At 48.4% G+C, this 17067-nt stretch overlaps 1 protein-coding gene across 1 annotated transcript; it reads left to right on the forward strand.

Moving 5' to 3' along the window:
* The first annotated feature begins 834 nt into the window (after positions 1-834).
* Positions 835-15955, forward strand: zranb1b (zinc finger, RAN-binding domain containing 1b). The gene is made up of 10 exons (XM_052080865.1): positions 835-1164; positions 2637-3645; positions 8459-8646; positions 9429-9582; positions 10386-10457; positions 11524-11722; positions 11969-12089; positions 12259-12388; positions 12642-12871; positions 13833-15955. The coding sequence occupies exons 2-10, from the start codon at positions 2718-2720 to the stop codon at positions 14049-14051; spliced, it is 2241 nt and encodes a 746-aa protein (XP_051936825.1). The 5' UTR covers positions 835-1164; positions 2637-2717; the 3' UTR covers positions 14052-15955.
* Positions 15956-17067: the final 1112 nt, after the last annotated feature.

Below are 17067 nucleotides of genomic sequence, written 5' to 3' on the forward strand. Positions count from 1 at the left end.
CACACAAGTGATAAATTATCAATTAATTTAGAATAAAAACACTTGTGAAGATTTATAGAAATAAAATGTAGCATATGATCCATTTCCTTGTTAAATCATATTTGATACTAATCTGTGTCTTCAAGTCGTTGAGTGACAACAAATTCGTTTCAGTGTGCATCAAAACAGGAGCCCCTCGCATTCATCAGTGCCCGAAAAGTAGGTCTCAGTTTCAAAAAGGTTAGTGACCCAATAAAATTGTCCAGTGGAGTGATCTAAGGTTTTTTTCCCCTTCGGGGTTAATAAAAGACAGATATGTATACAAGGCTTGGTTTCTGCAATATGTTTTAAATGCAACAAATTTGTGGGTTTGCATTTTTTTTCTGCATAACAAAAAAATCCTACAAAAGAGGAAAAGAGTGGAAATGGCTACTCAAAATCGTTGATGAAAACATGACTTCTGTGGCCAGTGTTTGCGAGTCGGGCTGACATTGAAGCTGCCATACATTACTGCAGGCTGCTTGCAGTATTTTCACGATGACATCATCCCTTCGGAGCCTATACCACGTGGTTAATTACTATTCCCGCAACAACATTGTATACACACACACACATTGCCAAGCCTGCGATCAAAAAAATAAATAATATATTAAATGTTGCTCTTAAATAAACAAAGCCGACGACTGGGCTGGGGGAAACTGAATCAATTGACAAATGGGGTTGTTATTCCGGATGACATTGAAGTGTGTTTTGCTCTGCCGTACCCTTTAACATGGACAATGAGGTACATCTGTTCTGATTGGTTGACGCGAGAGGAAGCACGGAAATCAGCCAATGGCAAGGCGCGTCAGATTCAGGTAGTAAATCCCCGGTCCACCCTCCTCAACAGTCAGAGGGCTTCTCTCGTTAGTGTGTTTTTAGCCCTTGCCTCGTTCGTTTCCTCCACATCCGCGTCGTCCTTAAAAGCCCTTCTGGTCGGCGAAAAGGGAATCAAAATGATTTGAAGAGGGCAACTCGGACAACCGAGGAGGAACGGGGCTCGAGAGAGTGGGTGGAGGCTCTCGCCCTGTGGCTTATATGGACCTCCGCCATCCAGCCAAGTCAATATGCGGCTAGTGTCGGCTACGTGAGAGAAGCCCGAGTGGCTTCGGCTGGGAGTGGGCTCTCCACGGCGAACGAAACGAGGTAAGGGGCTTCTTGTTGTGTTCAACCTAACGACTTCCCCCTTACGAAGCACAACAAAAACATAACAAGTTCGTGTTAGCAGCGCGCGGGCGGCTAGCTTGCTCTGTAATTACTTATCTGGCAGGCTGTCAAATCTCGTTGAGTTTGGAACGCGAGGAGGCAAATCTCGCGATATTGCAATCGCTCGGGGAAGTTGTTGACGCGCTGGCTGACGCCAAAGCGTGTTTCGTAGCTTGATTTGAGCACGAAACGATTAGCGCGTCACCTGTGAACCTGTCCAAAAAGAGCGTCGTACCTTTGGAAAAAAGTGGCGCGAGTCAGGTTGTTGTTGTGGGGATGTGAGGGGGAAAAAAAGGCGCCTGCGGTGCGTTTTTTCGCGCTCATGTGATGAATTTCTCACCGTGTAAACAAACATCCCAGCCCCAATGTAAGCAATGCGCATGCGCTGTGGATTATTCACATTTTTATTTATTTATTTGTTTATCTTTAATAGGCTTTGCGCTGAATTAAATTCCACTTCGTGGGTTAAGTGTCTAGCCAGTCACGCGTCTTCCCTACTGGGTGTCTGCTTTCATTACCCCCCCCACCCTCCCCTTGTATCTTGTTACCAGCCTCCTCTGTGGTACTATAGGCCACTCGGCCCCCTGTCTATAAATTAACTTTTACCGTATGTGTTTATGGTCCGTGTTGGGTTTCCATGCTGGATTGTTTATTGCGCATTGCTGTGTTGTGTGGCGTCAAATACTCCACGGCAGGAACAAACTGCACCGTGTGTACTGGAAAGTCCAGTGTGCACTGGACACTCCTTTTATATTGTGCAGATGTGCATTAGTAGAGATCAACACGCGATCGCGGCATTCTGTGGAGCAGATTATAGAAGATCCCCCTCTTCTGCAAATCGTGCACTCAGTGAAATAAAGCTCAAATAGAAAACAAAAATAAACAGTGTTGTAGATACTGTATGTCTCCACCTGCCGCCTCATCTTTTCTCAAGCTAAAGCATGGATTTCATTTTCCCAATGCCCGTCCTGACATCCGCGTCTGTAACGCTAAGTGTTGTGCGTGATGACCGACCGGCGTAGTGTGGGCCCTCGCGCTGACCTATTATCCCTTCGCAGATGTGCTCTGACACCGACATTGAAAGATTGTCCCTACTGCAAATTGTACATTCACCGTCAGCATGATGAAACCTCCATTAACACTTCAGGCAATGTTTGAAGTAGCATTATGAACGATAAACTACGTATAAGGGTAGTTCATCCGGTCCATCTGTCGTCAAGCTACTACCCCAAAGTCTGATCGCCGGTAGTTTGACACATCGGCGAATCATCATCCGGATCGGACTTTTTTTGTCATTGTGTTTAAAAATGAAATTTTATATATATATTGAAAATACGGGTGGTACCAATCCGGAGAATAGTAACATTGAATGAACCTCCCTCATAAAATGTTCCACATGCCTTTGGTTGCAGTGCACCGTTTGCTTCCGAGTGGACCTGCCGAGCTGACAACCCCACCGAACGGCAGCGAGACTCCTCGGGGCGGGCGCGACGATGACCGAACTGGTCTCCAAGTGGGCCTGTGAATACTGCACCTACGAGAACTGGCCGTCGGCCATCAAGTGCACCATGTGCCGCGCGCAGCGGCCCAGCGCGGGCGCCATCATCACCGAGGAGCCCTTCAAGAGCGCCCCGGCGTTGGACCCCGCCGGCCTGGGCAACAGCCCCACCCAGGGGAGCTCCTCTTTGCTCATTTGCCCCGACTCCAGCGCGCGGCCCCGCGTCCGCGCCAGCGATACCCCCGAGACCAGCTCCAAGTGGTCCTGTCACATGTGCACCTACCTGAACTGGCCCCGCGCCATCCGCTGCACTCAGTGCCTGTGTCACAGGCAGCACGCTCAGCAGCACGCCAGCCATCAAGGACACCCGCGCAGCCCCACCGAGTCGCCCCAGACCTCGGGCTCCGGGTGCCGCCCCGCGCCCTCGTCCGCCGTCACCGACCCCTGCGAGGAATACAACGACCGCAATCGTCTCAACACGAACGCGCAGCACTGGACCTGCGCCGCCTGCACTTACGAGAACTGGTCAAAGGCGCCCAAATGCGTGGTGTGCGACCACCCGCGGCCCAATCACGGCCTGCTCGCCGAACCCATCGAACTGGCGTCCGAGCCCGAGCGGCAGCAGCTGTCGTCCAAGTTTATCGATGCCGACAGGGGCAACAGGCGCTGCGTCGGCGGCGGCGCGGGCGGCCAGGGGGTCGGCGGCGTGGCGGGTTTGGTCGGGGGCTGCAGCACCAGCCAGAGAAGGTCGCCGCCTTCCTCCAAACGCGAGTCGGAGGTGAACATGGACTTTCAGAGGATCGAGGTGGCGTCGGGGGCCGGGGTTGGGAGTAAAGAAGAGCTCGAGGTGGATTTCAAAAAGCTCAAGCAGATTAAGAACAGAATGAGAAGGATGGATTGGCTTTTCCTCAATGCCTGTGTCGGTGAGTTTCTCGTGTATACGGTTGGGGGGGTGGGGTGGGGTTGTCAACAAGATATGAGAATACTACAGAAAACCCAAATTTATTTCCGTCTCTCAATTTTCAGAAGTGAAACTCAACAACTGGAGATGAGCACTTAGTCCAATTCAAATGTAGTTGAAAGTGGAATCCTCTCATTGAAGTTACGTTAAAAAAAACGAAAAAAACAACAACAAAAAACTCTCTCCGACAAACTCAGCTTAATTTTATTTGTTGACCACTTTTAAAGCAACCGTAGCTGCTTTTTTTTTTTTTGGCCTTTATTTTAGAATAACCGCCACCGTAAAAAAACAAACCATTTCGCTTTTTTGTAATACAGGTTATTATAAATTCTGGGGGGGTTATATAGATTCATGAATTGATAGTGTTTGTTAAAAAAAAAAGAAGGGAAAGTAAGAAGACCTTTAAAAATAATAATAATAAATATTAATATATTATATAATATAAAATATAAATATTAATAATAATCATTTTGTATTCAATGGCCATAAGGAGGAAAAAAATTGTGATTCGATTATTTCTCCAAATCATTCAACCCTCAATCCGGTTGGCCTTTTATGAAGCCTTTTGTTTTCCGCACAGGCAGCAACTGAAGTCATCACCAAATCTTTGTCATCCACCCTTCAAAAGACGTTTTAAGAAGCCTAAAAAAAAACGATCTACCCTTTGAGTTTACTTGCGTGCTCTTTCTAACCGCGACATTGAGTCGGGTTGCACGTCGGGCCGCGACCGAAAAAGCACGCCAGTACCTCCAGCGTCAAAAACGCTGCAAGCCTCTGTCTTCTTCGCGCCGGTATTTTTAAGAGCGGCGAAGTGTGTGCTTGGGCGGATGGTGAACAAGTGGCCAAGTTCCCCCCCACCTCCTCTGTCTTTTTTTGCCATAGTATCGTTTCACACAATCGTTATTAACGCACTCAATAAAAATATCGGCGTCCACAAGAATAAGTCGCCTTAGCTCGCTAGCACTTTATTTTGCCTTAGCTTGGTGTACAAAAGTCAAATAAAGGCCTGATGTTTATTCTCCTCACAGCATCGAGTTTACATAGCTCCCCCCCCCCCGTCCAGATTTGATCATTTGTCTCTCCTCGCATGCTGATACGCCGCAACGTGTGTGGCTATCGGCGAGCGAGTGAAACACAGGCAGCGAGTGGCCCGGCCCACCCACACTGTCGACTGGTGAGTGTGGAGTGGGAGGATGAAGATTCGAAGGGAAAAACGAGATTTATTATCCCCCCCATCCCACCCCTCCCCCCTTTCCTCTTGTCTTTCATGCTACTAACGCCGTGCTCTCGAAGTTCATGTTCCGTCGGGTAGAATTGACGGACGCTTTGAGGCCGCGGGGACGTCAACGTGGCAAAGAGGTCGTAACCCAATTGCGCTGTGGACAATCCGTCACGTGAATTTGTCCTCTGTTGCTAGGGAGGTGAAGCGTGACACATGCGGCGCGGGCTTCCGACGGCGAGCTGTCGCTTTTAAAAATAGAGTGACAAGTCGAGACGCGGTCAGAAATGTATAAATATACACACACACACACACACCGCTGGACGTCTTGAGCAAGAGTCGTGACTTTCAGCCTGCATTATTGAGCACCTGACGGCGACTTGGCCGTCAGTCATCGTGTGACAAACGCACCGTCCAGCTTTCAGAACGCACTGATCCAATGCGCTTTCATAGTCGGTGTCATCGTGTCACTTTGAAATACTTGGGAAGGTTTTTGTTTTTTTTTCTCCCACCTGGAGCATCAGACATCAAAGTATATGAACTAAATACAAGCGTGCGTTAAAATTCATACGCATATAGATTTGCCAGTCCTGCCGTTTTATGATTTACGAGCTTGTCGGCCGGTTTCTTTGCGGCATTTTGGATCAGGGTTGCAACGATTACTAATGTGAAATGTTTTGACTTGCGTTTGATCGCTTTTTGAGTCCTCGTTTCGTTCAAAACGCTCCAAATTGTTGAAATTTCAGCCTTTCTCGCATTTCTCGAGGTCATTCATTCATTCATTCATCTCCTGTACCGCTTGATCCTCACTAGGGTCGCGGGGGATGCTGGAGCCTATCCCAGCCGTCTTCGGGCAGTAGGCGGGGGACACCCTGAATGGGTTGCCAGCCAATCGCAGGGCACACAGAGACGAACAACCATCCACGCTCACACTCACACCTAGGGACAATTTAGTGTGTTCAATCAGCCTGCCATGCATATTTTTGGAATGTGGGAGGAAACCGGAGCACCCGGAGAAAACCCATGCAGGCCCGGGGAGAACATGCAAACTCCACACAGGGAGGCCGGAGCTGGAATCGAACCCGGAACCTCTGCACTGTGAAGCCGACGTGCTAACCACTGGACTACCGGGCCGCCCGCATTTCTCGAGGTCTCTCTTTTCAAAATAAGACATTGGCATTCATCTGCTTTTACTTTGGAAAACAACAATTTAGCCTCTTTTCCGACATGTTACGGCCCCCCGACCAAGAAGTGAATCCTAATCAATTTTGGTGTGCGCATTTTCGGCACTGTCAGCAGGAACTAATGTTGCATTTAAAAAAAATAAAATAAAAAAAATCCGATTCAGCAATGCTTAATGATAGTCAATTATTCAATTGCGGCCCTTCAATCGTATTAAGAATGGGAGAAACCTGGCAGATGGTCTCGCTGATCTCCTTTCCCACCCGTGTGATCGACTCCTGTCTGCGCTCAGCCGCGATTGTCAATCACAGATGTAAAAAAGCTCGACGTTCTCTCCCGCAAGTGTCCTCGGGCGAGCGCCGCGCACATGTCGTCTTCTCGGATGCGGGTGGCGCGCGATGCCGCGGGCACGCCCACGCCACTCTGCTGGTTTGTGATTCTCTCTTGTCACACACTACAATGCTTTTGTGTAACGCCCCCCCCCCCCCCCATCCACCTCTCCTCCACACACACTTATCTCCTCATCGCTTGCAGCGCTAGCCCAGCTCCACATGGCACGGCGAGTCCTTCCACCCACTTCATGTCTCTCTCTTTTTCTCTCTCCCCGAGCGTTGTTGTGCGCGAGAAGAAAATAAAAAAAAAAAGAGCGCCACAGTGTTTCTGTCAAGAGGATGCTGTAATTGTTGGATGGGGGGGCACCCAAGATGTACGGCGTCCCAGACATTATTTACGCTCGGAGCTTGATTTCATTCTGAAATGAATCACTTGGCGTCAACAGTGAGTTACGACTATAATTCATGGAGATTAAACGCCAAAGGCGCGCACAAACGTAATTAAATCCGGTTACCGGCGCTTCATCAAAGCTCTCGGTATTGATCGCTTTGATTGGCACTGTTGGAGAGTTATTCATTTAGCAATGTGCTTGTCACTGTGATGGCACAGTTTACGGTGGTGCGCAACTGCGCCGCTGTGTTCTGAGAGAAAGGGGGTGTGGCAAAATATTTGAAACCACCCGGATGGTTGCGTTTGGTCTCCTCACATCGGGCGGATGTATCCGAAGAACATGAACCAGATCTTATTTCATTTTATGCTTCAATTTGTTCAAGTGGGCGGCCCGGTAGTCCAGTGGTTAGCACGTCGGCTTAAACAGTGCAGAGGTACCGGGTTCGATTCCAGCTGCGGCCTCCCTGTGTGGAGTTTGCATGTTCTCCCCGGGCCTGCGTGGGTTTTCTCCGGGTGCTCCGGTTTCCTCCCACATTCCAAAAATATGCATAGCAGACTGATTGGACGTTCTAAATTGTCCCGAGGTGTGAGTGTGAGCGTGGATGGTAGTTCGTCTCTGTGTGCCCTGCGATTGGCTGGCAACCGATTCAGGGTGTCCCCCGCCTACTGCCCGAAGACAGCTGGGATAGGCTCCAGCACCCCCCGCGACCCTAGTGAGGATCAAGCGGCTCGGAAGATGAATGAATGAATGAATAAATTAAAGCTTCATGTGGCGGCCCGGTAGTCCAGTGGTTAGCACGTCGGCTTCACAGTGCAGAGGTACCGGGTTCGATTCCAGCTCCGGCCTCCCTGTGTGGAGTTTGCATGTTCTCCCTGGGCCTGCGTGGGTTTTCTCCGGGTGCTCCGGTTTCCTCCCACATTCCAAAAACATGCGTGGCAGGCTGATTGGACGCTCTAAATTGTGTGGGCGTGGATGGTTGTTCGTCTATGTGTGCCCTGCGATTGGCTGGCAACCGATTCAGGGTGTCCCCCGCCTACTGCCCGAAGACAGCTGGGATAGGCTCCGGCACCCCCCGCAACCCTAGTGAGGATCAAGCGGCTCGGAAGATGAATGAATGAATTTGTTCAAGTATCACGCACACTGTATATCACGAATGCCACTTATACTTTGCTGTACGCTCCAAGGCGATATGGTTCAGTTCAGAGTCAAAATACAAATGGAAAATGTTGCTCTCAAATGCCACATTTGCATCTCGGCAGCGTAAAACTAAGAAATGCACGCAAAGTGGGGTGTGGGGGGGTCTACTCACATCGAAATCGGGCCTCTTAACTCATTCAATACCAACCAATTCTGGACCAAGTCTGAAAAGACGTTTAAAAACGTCTTTGGGAGTGAATGAGTTAAAGAAGTCGATAATCATCGGAGTAAGTAAGTAAGTAATAAGTATCGGATTTCAACGCCAGCGCAAGTTGCCGCGTCGCCGCGCGGATCGGATCTACGCTGTCAATACGAGTGTCTGTCCAAACGACGCAAAGAAACACGGCGTAAATGTGCGCACGGTTCCAGACGCTCCAAATCATTGCTTCTCAACGAGCCGATGGGGTATGACCGCACCGCGCTAAAAATTTCCCCTCTCGTCTTTCCACGCAGGCGTGGTGGAGGGCGACCTGGCGGCCGTGGAGACCTACAAGACGTCGGGGGGCGACATCGCGAGACAGCTGTCGTCCGACGAGGTGCACCTGCTCCACCGCCCGTCGGCGTTCGACGTGGGCTTCACGCTGGTGCACCTCGCCATCCGTTTCCAGCGGCAGGACATGCTCGCCGTGCTGCTCACCGAGGTCAGCGTGCGTGCGCCTTTGTGTGTTGGTTCGTGCCCGAGGCGGGCGGAGCAGCTTGCTTTTTGCCGGCAGCGTTATCCCAGATTATCTGCTGGCCGCGCACCTCACCTCACCGCGCTCTCGCTCGCTGGCCCAATTTGCCGTCAGAGCGGGTCAGCCGGTGAGCGCCGAGTTGAGACGTCGGCGCATGCCTGCAAAAATGTTTGAGAGCCAAAGGATACATTTTATTCATTCATTCATTCATCTTCTTAACCGCTTGATCCTCACTAGGGTCGCGGGGGTTGCTGGAGCCTATTCCAGCTATCTTCGGGCAGTAGGCGGGGGACACCCTGAATCCGTTGCCAGCCAATCGCAGGGCACACAGAGACGAACAACCATCCACGCTCACACTCATACCTAGGGACAATTTAGAGTGTTCAACCAGCCTGCCACGCATGTTTTTTTTGGAATGTGGGAGGAAACCGGAGCACCCGGAGAAAACCCACGCAGGCCCGGGGAGAACATGCAAACTCCACACAGGGAGGCCGGAGCTGGAATCGAACCCGTTACCTCTGCACTGTGAAGCCGACTTGCTAACCACTGGGCTACCGGGCCGCCCGGATACATTTTAACCATATTTAAGATCTTCTCACTTGGGGCTCACTTCATCTCTGTTGGTAGCATAACAGCGAAATGCTGCTTCACCATGTTTGCTTTGAATTCTTGATTTCCTCCCCTAACTGTCACAATTCTTTCTCCTTATGCATCCCCTTCCTCCCCCCACCCCCCCAACCCTCTCCCAGGTGTCCCAACAGGCTGCCAAGTGCATCCCGGCGATGGTGTGTCCCGAGCTGACGGAGCAAATCCGCCGCGAGGTGGCCGCCTCCCTCCACCAACGCAAGGGGGACTTCACCTGCTACTTCCTCACCGACCTGGTCACCTTCACCTTGCCCGCAGGTCAGCGCCGCCGCTGCCGCCGCCGCCGCCGCCGCCGCAGCATGCTAACAGGGCGCTAAGAGGCTGTTAGCTCCAACAACCCCACAAGCTGTGTGTTTCTATGCCTTCCCTTCTGCTAGTTTTAAACGCTGTCCAGATGAGACAGTTTACGTCTGGCTCACAATCTGGACAATTGTTTAAAAAAAATATATATGATCAGTGGTTCGACGTGTGCGGGACAACGGCGACCTTGGCTTGTGGCCACCAGCGCAGAGTTGCACTGATTTGGCTGCGCGCAGTCGATGCATTCATTTGTCTTTTCGTCATTGGCTCACTGTGTTGACAAGAGCCCACCCGGCATTGACGGAAAGCCACTGGTTATTGTGGCCGGAACCAAAAAAAAAAATTATAATAATTTTGAAAAAAATAATAACCATTGGAAAAACTTAGAGTACTTAAGTAAGAGCGGGAAAGGTTTAAAAAAAAAAAAACAGGTGAGATCACGTAGTTGCAAAAGTGCGCACCCCCTCTCATAGCTGTGGATATGGGGCCAATAATAATTAAATGGCGAGTCGGCACACACCCGACACCATTCAAGAAGCAGCCACAAATAAAGTTCAGCCGTTCATACGCGACACTATGTAAATGCGGCGCCTTGATTCATTTACAAAACGCGACCAGAATAGAATAGAAAGCCTTTGTCGTTGTTTTCCGGAGTTTCAAGTTTGTCAAGTATAATTTTCATTGAATATCCACTTTAAGAACGTACGACTTAGAAAAGTAGATTTCTTAACCTTTTTTTTTTCTGATTTATTTCTATTCAGATATTGAGGATTTACCGCCAGCCGTTCAGGAAAAGCTCTTTGACGAGGTTTTGGACCGAGACGTACAAAAAGGTAAGCTATACGCTGTGGTATTTAGAGCAGTGTGTGCATGTACAAATTGCTGTTGGAGGGAGTTAAACCAGATCCAGGTTGACTGTGGTCCAGATCACACACACACACGCACACACACACACACACACGCACGTGCGCGCCCTTGCACTCATCCTCCAATAGGAAGCAGGCCAAGTATTTGCAGTGGTTTATTCGTCCCACTTCCCCCCTTGCCAGAACGGTTAGTGTCTCCTTGATGGTCCTCCCTCTGCCAGCTGCTTCTTTTCTTAACTTTTTCTACGTTTCTGAAGCCTTTTTTTTTTTTTAACCTTTTCCCAGACACACGCACGCATCGCCGTAAAAGGCAACGCTTTACCTCCACGTGCATTGAGTCACAGGAAGGGCGTAAAGAGCGCACAACAAGCATTTGGCATTTTACTTTTGCCAGAAATGTGGACAGAAAAGACTGCTGCCCCCCTCCCTCCCAGTTTAGATGAAGAGATTAGGATTTAAAATGTGTATCACGTGGTTTTGTAAAGCGCTCGGCGACTTTCTGCGCCACCCCCCCCCCCCAACCAGAAAGTTCCTCTGTGATGCACAAAATGCAAAACTTCCGAATCCAGTCGGTTGTCGCGTCAGTGACGCACTGAGGAGTTCGGCTATTAAATAGATTAAGCTCGCCGTGCTTCAAAGAGAGCACGGCACGCTCCACACAAGTGGCTTGTTGTCTTCCCCGCTGGGTCACATGTTCCGTCCGCCCTGTAGCAGAGAACAATCTCATAGCTGGTGTCGTATTTGTAACTGGATTCTTTTAACTCATTCAGTTCTGGACCAAGTCTGAAAAGACGTTTAAAAACGTCTTTGGGAGTGAATGAATGAAAGATTGGCAATCTTTCATAACTGTAAGATAAATTCAGAAACAGGCCATGGTGGTATTTTGCCATGTTCTTGTCTCTTGACCCAAAAATCACTTGACCCAAACAGTTGACCGGGGTTTGGATCTTGTCAAGCCGTTACCACGGCAACAGCATCGCCCAAATCACAGCATGTCACAGCAGTTCCTTGCCCGTCGACTGTTTCTCCCCAGAGCTGGAGGAGGAGTCTCCCATCATCAACTGGTCGCTGGAGCTCGGGACCCGGCTGGACAGCCGGCTCTACGCCTTGTGGAACCGCACGGCCGGGGACTGCCTGCTGGACTCGGTGCTGCAGGCCACCTGGGGCATCTACGACAAGGACTCGGTCCTGCGCAAGACACTCCACGACAGCCTGCACGACTGCTCGCACTGGTGAGGCGCTTAAAAAAATTTTTTTTTTAAAACGCGCATCGAGACGCACTTCGGGAAAAATCAAGCGCACATCTGCTAGCTTTATGCTAATACACCATGCAAAATGCCATCAACAGGCTAACTGAAAGTAGCATCCCTTTTTCTGCTCGTTTTAAATCATCGGGCAACTTCATTTTTGCATAACCTGCAGTAAATACATCGACAGAAGTCGAACCCTTTGAAAGTCGAGTGTGTTTGTCGTCCAAGGTTCTACACGCGCTGGAAGGAGTGGGAGTCGTGGTATTCGCAAAGCTTCGGCCTGCACTTTTCCCTCCAGGAGGAGCAGTGGCAGGAAGACTGGGCCTTCATCCTGTCGCTGGCCAGTCAGGTAACATGCGGTTGGCGGAAATTGCAGATGATCAATTGATGCTTTTGCAAATGCTTCCTGCATCGGAGTAAGCGCAAGGGGTTAGCGTTAGGCTGCCTGCGTTGTTGTTGTTTTGTGTGGCCGCCGTGCACAGCAAGCAAGCCGATGCGTGCGTTCTTTCCCTCCGCAGCCGGGATCCAGCTTGGAGCAGACTCACATTTTCGTCCTTGCGCACATACTTCGGAGGCCCATCATCGTCTACGGAGTGAAGTACTACAAAAGTTTCCGTGGGGAAACGCTCGGGTTCACTCGCTTTCAAGGTGAGCAGCTGCCAACTCTCAAAAGTGGGCCGCATGGGCGCCCTCTGGTGGTGTGGTGAAGTTCTTGCCGGTGAAAACGTGAAGCCATCACATCTCAAAACACACGGTTCTTAAAGACAAATTCAAGAAAAGGCAAATCAATACATTTTTCTGAGCCACTTTATCCTCACGAGGGTAGCGGACATTTCTGTGTTGAGTTGTGAAGCGTGTTGTTGATGATGCATTGTGTGTGTGTGTGTGTGTGTGTTGCTAGGCGTGTACCTGCCCCTGCTGTGGGAGCAGAGCTTCTGCTGGAAGAGCCCCATCGCGCTGGGCTACACGCGCGGCCACTTCTCGGCCCTGGTGGCCATGGAGAACGACGGATTCGACAATCGCGGCGCCGGCGCCAACCTCAACACGGACGACGACGTCACCGTCACCTTCCTGCCGCTCGTGGACAGCGATCGCAAGTTGCTGCACATCCACTTCCTCTCTGCGCAGGAAGTAAGTTCTTTTCATGATTCCCCCCCCCCTCGTTCTCAGTGGCACATTCGACACAAGAGATTCACGTTGTGACCGTTTGAAATTCGAAACATTCAGCACATTCATTTCACCCTGGAAAACATTTTGTAGCCGTCCATCCGAGCGCATTTAATTCAGCTTGGTGACAATTTTCGACATCTGCAAAATTTCCACATCCAACAAAAATTCCCCATTTATTCCCATTTCACATCGTTGAATATCATTCTACAATTTTTTTTTTCCATTTAGCATTTCAGCATTCACTCACAATTTCTTTTGCCTTTTTTCTTCATACAAAAAAAATGGCCGAATTCATTTTTTTTCATTCATTCATTCATCTTCCGAGCCGCTTGATCCTCACTAGGGTCGCGGGGGGTGCTGGAGCCTATCCCAACCATCTTCGGGCAGTAGGCGGGGGACACCCTGAATCGGTTGCCAACAAATCGCAGGGCACACAGAAACGAACAACCATCCACGCTCACACTCACACCTAGGGACAATTTAGAGTGTTCAATCAGCCTGCCATGCATATTTTTGAAATGTGGGAGGAAACCAGAGCACCCGGAGAAAACCCACGCAGGCCCGGGGAGAACCTGAATCGGTTGCCAGCCAATCAGGGCACACAGAAACGAACAACCATTCGCACTCAAACTCACAACTAGGGACAATTCAGAGTCTTTAATCAGCCTGCCACGCATGTTTTTGGAATGTGGGAGGAAACCGGAGCACCCGGAGAAAACCCACGCAGGCCCGGGGAGAACATGCAAACTCCACACAGGGAGGCCGGAGCTGGAATCGAACCCGGTACCTCTGCACTGTGAAGCCCACGTGCTAACCACTGGACTACCGGGCCGCCCCGAATTCATTTTAGTGTCTTAAAAGTAAAGATGAGCGGCGAGCGCAAGTCACCGATCTGACGCCGGCTTGTGCGTTTTTTTGCCAGATGGGCAACGAAGAACAACAGGAGAAGCTGCTGCGCTCTTGGCTGGACTGCTGCGTGACGGACGGCGGCGTGCTGGTGGCCCTGCAGAAGAGCTCGCGCAGACGCAACCACCCGCTCGTCACGCAGATGGTGGAAAAGTGGCTGGACGGATACCGGCAGATACGCGCCTGCGCCGCGCTCTCCGACGGCGAGGAGGAGGAGGACGACGACGACGAGTGAGCGCGCGCTCGCCACTTGCTACTTTGGGTCAAACTGTGACGGGCGGGGAAAATAAAAAGGTTTACAAATTCAAACCCCACCCCCCCCCCCCAACCACCTCCCATTTGTATCTCCACCGTGACGGATTTGCTCCATGTCAACGCATGGACGGAAAGCCCCTTTGAAGCATTCGCTCCACAACCCGAGGCTCCGTGCACCTTCTTTATCCTCACGAGTAAGACAATTCAGTGCGCTGGTTGAACAACCGTGTCTTACTAGTGATGTTTTTTTTTGTTTGTTTTTTTTAACTTTCAGGTTTTTCATCCTACCCGTCACACTATTTGGCCCATACTTGCCGCTTGAGCATTTATTTGTTATCCATCTTAAGGTTCCGTGCACTTCGTCGCCCTTTTGCTCCGACCGGTAAGACGGGCTAGCACGCTAGTGGAGCAAACATGTCTTACGAGTACAAACGATAATAAGGTGAATATCAATGGAATAAATGCACAAGTAACTTTATAAGCCTTAGTTTATATATGTACAGTGTATACATAAAATAAGCCTCGGTTGAAGGTCCACGTTCTAGTATGTGCTTTATCCTCCCTCATAAGACGATTCAGCCAACAAGTCGGAACAACTGTCATACTTTTTTTTTTTTTAAACTAGTGCCACATTTGGCCTCAAGCCATTTGAGCCTCAGGTCCCTGTGCTATTCCGTGCTTTGTCCTGACTAGTAAGACTACTATTCAAAACACTAGTCGAACGACCGCGTCTTGCTAGTCACATTTTTCCCACCCACATTTTTGTTAGTAACTGCACGAGTAGGACAACTACATAATACTTTTGAAGCACTACCGGTTATTTCGGGGCTACTCCCAAATCTAGAAGGCCTACTTGTACATGACACATGGCTACTAGTTTGGCCTTGACGCATTTATTCATTGCCCTTGATAACTAGCCGAAGGTCGTAGCAAAAACAAATTGTATTACGGGTGAAGACACAAGAGCATACTAGTACATGGACGTTTTAAGATAAATATCAAGGATATGGGATGAATGCTCAAAGGGCTTTCCATAATTATGCATGCGGTTGTTGAAATAAATTCGACGTATAGTTCAACATGAACTTAACCAGCATTGATGTGTTCCGTTCAAAAAGCAAGCACATTATTTTCCGATTTGGGATTTTGGAGGAAAAAAAAAATGGACAAAGCCATTCTTGTGTTTAGAAGTTTTATTGAAGCACTGCACATTTATGACGACATTTCTACACGAATGCGATCGCTTGAACCAGGTCAAGGAAGCGCTGGAGGAGAATTAAAAAAAAAAAAAGGGAGGGAGACGTTCCCTTTAATAAGTGGACTCGCATTATAGAAGTTTGCTTTTTGTTTTGAGTCGACATATTTATTATGATTGTATTTGGAAGCTCATAATCTGTATATTTTTCTGCTTTTTGGGGGGGGTTGAGGCAGTGATGAAGAAGCGATGACGTCAAGTTTACCGGTGGTTTTGATTTTTCGGTAGTACCTCAAGGGGACGTCTACAACCTGGTGCTTGTTTTTTTTTTCTCTCATATTTTCATTTCATGTCAGATGACTTCAGCTCTTTCGCCTTTCCGGGTCACCCTCACTCACCTCGTTTGTGCGGTAAAGCATCTCGTTACAGCAATGACATCAAAACCAAAGGTGACGGGGCATTCACTACTACTTATGACTGTTTTTGCCACTTTTTTTTTCCACCCTTCCTCGGTTCGGAGCGTCCACCTGTGGTGTGTTGCTTGATATTGATGCAATAGTTTGTTTGTGGATATATTTTTTTCTAGTCCTCATGTCACAAGACATACATGCAAGAGTGTAACATAAACAAGTGAGCAAAAAATAAAAATACAAAAACCAGAAAAATAAACATTTTTTTCAATGTTTCAACTGTTGACTTTTATTTACAGTATTTATTAGTACTTATTTTCATTCGGACAGGATGTATTACACCCTCTAGTGGAAGTTGCAGCAGATACATGAAACTAAGCCTGTAAAAAGCGGCTAAAAATGCCTGACTATACATGTTCCTTTTTTTGTCTAAAAACGCCTTACTATACATGGTCGTTTTTTTCCAGCTAAAAACACCTTGCTATACATGGTTGGTTTTTTTCGTCTAAAAACGCCTTACTATACATGGCAAGCCATGACGAAAAAAACGACCATGTATAGTAAGGCGTTTTTAGACGAAAAAAATGACCATGTATAGTAAGGCGTTTTTGACCGGAAAAAAACGACCATGTATAGTAAGGCGTTTTTAGACGAAAAAAATGACCATGTATAGTAAGGCGTTTTTAGCTGGAAAAAAACGACCATGTATAGTAAGCCGTTTTTAGACGAAAAAAATGACCATGTATAGTAAGGCGTTTTTAGCTGGAAAAAAAACGACCATGTATAGTAAGGCGTTTTTTAGCTGGAAAAAAACGACCATGTATAGTAAGGCGTTTTTAGCCGAAAAAACGACCACGTATAGTAAGGTGTTTTTGGACGGAAAAAAATGACCATGTATAGTAAGGCGTTTTTAGACGAAAAAAATGACCATGTATAGTAAGGCGTTTTTGACCGGAAAAAACGAGCATGTATAGTAAGGCGTTTTTAGACGAAAAAAACGACCATGTATAGTAAGGCGTTTTTAGACGAAAAAAATGACCATGTATAGTAAGGCGTTTTCAGACGAAAAAAATGACCATGTATAGTAAGGCGTTTTTAGACGAAAAAAATGACCATGTATAGTAAGGCGTTTTTGACCGGAAAAAACGAGCATGTATAGTAAGGCGTTTTTAGACGAAAAAAACGACCATGTATAGTAAGGCGTTTTTAGACGAAAAAAATGACCATGTATAGTAAGGCGTTTTTAGACGAAAAAAATGACCATGTATAGTAAGGCGTTTTTGACCGGAAAAAACGAGCATGTATAGTAAGGCGTTTTTAGACGAAAAAAACGACCATGTATAGTAAGGCGTTTTTAGACGAAAAAAATGACCATGTATAGTAAGGCGTTT

Source organism: Hippocampus zosterae, chromosome 11 (genome assembly GCF_025434085.1).
Source record: "Hippocampus zosterae strain Florida chromosome 11, ASM2543408v3, whole genome shotgun sequence".
Taxonomy (NCBI): domain Eukaryota; kingdom Metazoa; phylum Chordata; class Actinopteri; order Syngnathiformes; family Syngnathidae; genus Hippocampus; species Hippocampus zosterae.